General features: G+C 52.4%; 1 protein-coding gene across 1 annotated transcript in view; it reads right to left on the reverse strand.

Moving 5' to 3' along the window:
• BECN1 (beclin 1) overlaps nt 1-4,793 on the reverse strand; it is a 14,874-nt gene that overhangs the window by 4,594 nt on the left and 5,487 nt on the right. Inside the window, exons 4-9 of the mRNA XM_045299456.1 lie at nt 4,292-4,350; nt 3,538-3,628; nt 3,314-3,450; nt 2,962-3,156; nt 1,826-1,972; nt 446-595 (exon numbers count right to left, since the gene is read on the reverse strand). Of these exons, the coding sequence (XP_045155391.1) occupies nt 446-595; nt 1,826-1,972; nt 2,962-3,156; nt 3,314-3,450; nt 3,538-3,628; nt 4,292-4,350 (779 nt within the window). The remainder of the gene's footprint in view (nt 1-445; nt 596-1,825; nt 1,973-2,961; nt 3,157-3,313; nt 3,451-3,537; nt 3,629-4,291; nt 4,351-4,793) is intronic.

Here is a 4,793-nt window from a genome sequence, read left to right on the forward strand (position 1 = left end):
TCTCTCAATGAGGGAGACCCCAGCAGAGACTCTCTCAATGAGGGAGACCACAGCAGAGTCTCTCAATGAGGGAGACCCCAGCAGAGTCTCTCAATGAGGGAGACCACAGCAGTCTCTCAATGAGGGAGAACCACAGCAGAGTCTCTCGGTGAAGGAGAGCCACAGCAGAGTCTCGCCACAGGAAATTCCCACTGGCATAGTGGTGATAAGCTGGGCTGCTAACTGCCAGGTCAGCAGTTCAAAACCGCTGGCTGCTAAGATGGGGTTTTCTACTCCCGTAGGAAACTCACAGGGGTGGGTCTACTCTATCCTGTAGGGGCGCCATGAATCGACCTCCTCTCTCAGTGGCAGTGAGTTTGGTCTTGGCTACTGAGAACAAGTGCTCCTGCCAGAGCTGAGATATACCAAGACACACCACACCCCAGCAAAGAGCCGCATGTCCTACCTCTGGAATGTCAGACCCATTTTATTGGCCAGGGCATGGAGCAACAACACCGTCTGACCCCAAGCAGCATTAATCTCGTTCCATTCCACGGGGACACTGGGCAGGCGACCCAGTCTAAAGTTATTGATTGTGCCAAATTGTCCACTGTGCCTACAAATGAGAGTGGAGAAACACACAAGAGGAACTTAACACCCAGAAATGTTTGCGATCGCCTGCTCCCAGCCAAAACCTAACACGAATCTCCCCTTGTCTTCAGGCTCACTTAACGTAGCTCTACTTTACACGCTTTAGACGCATCCCCAAACCCGTCATCATTTCCCCCAACTGCTCAGCTGTCAAAGCAGAAACCAGGGTGCCATCCTCGGATCCTTCCTCTACAAAACCCACCAAGCCCTGCTGCTTCTACCGCCTAAATCTCTTCAAGGTGCCCCACTTCCCTCCAAATTCAACGCTAGTCACCACCCAATCTTTTCCCATTAACTAGTCTTCTGAGCAACAATACTTTTTTTTTATTTTTTAAAACAATACTCTTCTGTGTTCCCAAGCCATTTCCCAAAGTGCAGGTACAACTCTCATTGATAACTGCACACACTGGTGTCACTTCCTTGCCCCAAATGCTTTGGTGGCACCACTAGCATTTGGATAAAGCCCAACCCCCTTAGTGAGGTCGACCACATGCTGTAGGAACTGGTCATGCTCCACTTTCACATCCTGCCCCTTTCCCCTTTGTGCGCCGTCTCCAGCCACAATAAGCTCCTTTCAGTTCTGAATCCACTGCTCCCTCTTTGTTGCTTTGCACTCGATGTTCTCTTTCTCGGGAATAACTCCCTGCACGAGAGACTTCAGGTCTCAGCTTCACCGCAGCCTCCTCTGGGGGGAGCTGCCCAGGTTTCCCCAAACTGGGTAAAACGTCCTCATGTGTTCCTGCGGCACTCTGAGTTTACCGTGATCACACAGGATTACAAGTGTCCACTAATCTCTTTCTTCCACCAGATGAGTGACCAACGGCAGACCATGTGTTGTGTGGTGCTGCCCGAGTGGTGCACAGCAGTGGGGGCTGCCCAACTAGGTCAATGGGTCTCAGCTGAGGGGCTAAAACAGGGAGTGAACAAACGCATAAATGATGTGGTGACAGGCAATCAGAACCAGGCATGCTACCAGATTTTCATGTAGCTGGAGGCTCAGACTGTTCCCTCTTTGGCAGGGTAGTCACCAAGCTCCAAGGATTCTAATGCTCTGACTGTACTTATCCCATCACCAGGAGTGAAAGAAAAACCAAGAGAGGGGAGCAGTGCTATTCTGTGGGGAATCGGCACCTCCTTGGCTTAACGTGCAGACACTCAGTACCTCCCAGACTCGGCTCAGCCTCAGCCTCATTACCAGATGTGGAAGGTCGCATTGAAGACATTGGTTTTCTTCAGCTTGTCCAGCTGCATCTGGGCATAGCGCATCTGGTTTTCCACACTCTTCAGCTCATCATCCAGCTCCAGCTGTTGGCGTTTAAACTCACTGTATTCCCGCTGATACCTGTGAGCAGGCAAGGTGGCCACTGAAGGCTGTTATCTGGGGGCCACCATTTCCCTCACCACCCCTCTGAACGACCTATTCTGGTGGGGGGAGGGCACACCGCGTCACAGCATCTTTTAGATGTCGCATAGATCTGGGCCCTAGTCATTGTGCTTGGGAGGAACAAAAGATGTCTCAAATTCCAACTGCTCATCTACAAAAACAAAAAAAAAGTAGAAAACAGGACTCTCCCAAACCAGGAAAAGCCCCTCTGGTATTCCAAAGTGAGGGGGTAGGCCAAGGGTGGGGTTTTTTTTCCATGAATTGGCCATACTGGACTCAGACAGCAGATCCACCAGGGCTCCATGAAAAAGACGATCGATGTATGGAATGCTTTAAGAGCTGTAAGAGCTCCCAATCAAATTATTTTGCAAAAAAAGGGGACTTCTCTGCTTCTCACTTCCCAACTTCAGTTAGCGCCACCTAGAGGACGGAGGCTGTGTCTCCTCCACAAGTCACAGGTCAATACCACCTGTGGCTCAACCCTCCCTGCAGGTGAGGTGCCGAGTTCTGAGGGTGACTTCCCCAAGTGAAGTTCCCTCTTCCTATGGGAGTCCTGCCCCACCCACACCCCTCTCCACTTATTCATGCATTCAGTCAGCATTGTGACCTTCCCGACAAGCTTCCCCAACAGACTGGGCTGACCACCCCGTTTCTGAAAATGAATAAACATGACTTAGCACTCTCCTAGCAATTAAAAACTTTGGTGCTGAAGCCTCCAATCCAGGATTAAATGTAGGTATCTGCTTTTTCAGGGCTCCCGGATCTTTCCAGCGCCCCCAGGGAGGGGGGATTGCTCACTTTAGCAAACACTGGCCCAGATACAGGGCCTGGAGGCCACGGGCAGGACCCACTGCAGTCCCTACTGTCACCAGCCCACTCAGCAGGAAGTCATTTCCTCCCCTGGAGTCTCAAGGGAGCGCAGGCCAGAGAATGGGGTGGGCACTCACTGGGCTTCCTCCTGATCCAGCCTCTCGGCCTCGGCCTGGACCTTCTCAAGACTGTCGGCCACGATCGTGCGGTTCTTTTCCACGTCCTCCAGCTCCTGGATCAGCCGCTCCTCCTCCAGGGTCAGCTCCTGGAGCTCCATCTGCAGCTGTTCACTGTCGTCCTCACTCATCTGCTCCAAGATCTCCAGGCAGCGTCTGCCAGGGACACAGGCAGCGCCGCGCACACTTACCAGAGCGAACCTGCTAGCCGTTTGCCCGAGAGGAACACAGCTCCTGAGTTGGAGCCAAGGCAGGCTCCAAGCAGTGACTGCCCTACCACTTCGGCCTGCTTCTGGGCGCTGGAAGCACTCACTTGTAGTTCTGACACTCGTTCTCGGTCACGTTGAGCTGCGTGTCCAGCTGGTCTAAGAGGGTGTCCGTGCACTCCTCACACAGTGGGTGGTCCACATCCGTCTGGCCTGACATGATGTCAAAAAGGTCCCCCGTGACCTGGGAGGAGGAGAGAGTCAGGGGGTGGCCTCTGTGCTCGTCTACTAGCCGTGCCCACCGCGTGACACGGGGATGAGGCACACTTGCCTTCAGTCTTCGGCTGAGATTCTCCATGGTGCCGCCGTCGGATGCCTCCCCGATCAGAGTGAAGCTATTGGCACTTTCGGTAGACATCATCCTGCAGACAGCCCCCCGCCCACGGGCCACGTGAGGGAGCAGAGAGGCCTCCTCCACCTACTGAGGTGCCAGTGGCAGAGACTCTCAAGCACTGGCTGCGGGGCTTCAAGGTGCATATGCACTCCTAGCTGACTAGCCTCCCTAGGGTACCGCTCTCCCATGGAGAGGCTATGCTGGTCTTCCATGGGGCCTGCTGCATGAAGGTTGGCCTGGATGGGCTAAGGGAAGGGGCATCAAAAACGGCTGTGTGTGTCTCTACAGTGGAAAGGGGAGCGGAGTCAAGAAAGGCCATTCTGAAATATTACATCCCTCACCACCTTTACCTCCAACATGAACTTTACCTTCTCATGAACTAAGGGAATATCTAACATCATTTGCTATTTTAAAATTCTTCTCAAAAGCCAGCTCTTCTACTAATTAACCACACAAGGCTTCATCATTTCCTCAGTTCTTCATTACAGCTACTGTCCCTTTCTACGGGGTAAGTGGCAAGAAAAACTCAATCAATAATGGATGGTAACGGACCAGGTCTGAGGGAGTACATCTTTTCTGATAGAGCCAAAGGTTAGGCCATTGCCATCATCCGGCTCCACATCTCAACCCCTGGGTTTGACTCAGTCTACTGGCCTTTGGAAAGGGACAAGGGCTGAGGAGGAGGCGGCACCTGGCTGGGGGGATGAACCTGCGAGACACACCGTCCTGGCGAGTTTCTGTAAATGGCTCCTAAAAAGGAAATAAGAGGGTGTTAAGAGTTCTGACAGCTTCGAGGTGGGGTCTATTTCCCAAACAGACCTAGGGCTACTCAGAGCTTTACCCCGGATAACAAGACTAATCAGAGAGACTTTTAAAACGGGCCTCATCTAGTTAAGCCCTGGCTCCGTGTACAGACAAGCTGCGAGGCTCCTTTGAGGGGAAACAACAGTCCCTAACGATGTTATCTTGATTATGGTGGCATCTGCACTTTTTCAACACTTACCAGTTGGAGTCAGGGCAGAAAATGCCCTGAATCACAGTACAAGGAACAAGTCGTACCAGGAGGCGAGGAAGTTTGCCATAGTATAAAACAAAGAAAATAGCAGGCCTGTCTGGATAGGACAGGCTGGATGAACAATCTGGAGGAGAAAACAACGGGACTGACAGTTCCGGGGGGACATGGGAGAGGGGGA

Source organism: Echinops telfairi, unplaced genomic scaffold, assembly GCF_000313985.2.
Source record: "Echinops telfairi isolate 266 unplaced genomic scaffold, ASM31398v2 ScPeMD7_7458;HRSCAF=8496, whole genome shotgun sequence".
Lineage (NCBI taxonomy): Eukaryota > Metazoa > Chordata > Mammalia > Afrosoricida > Tenrecidae > Echinops > Echinops telfairi.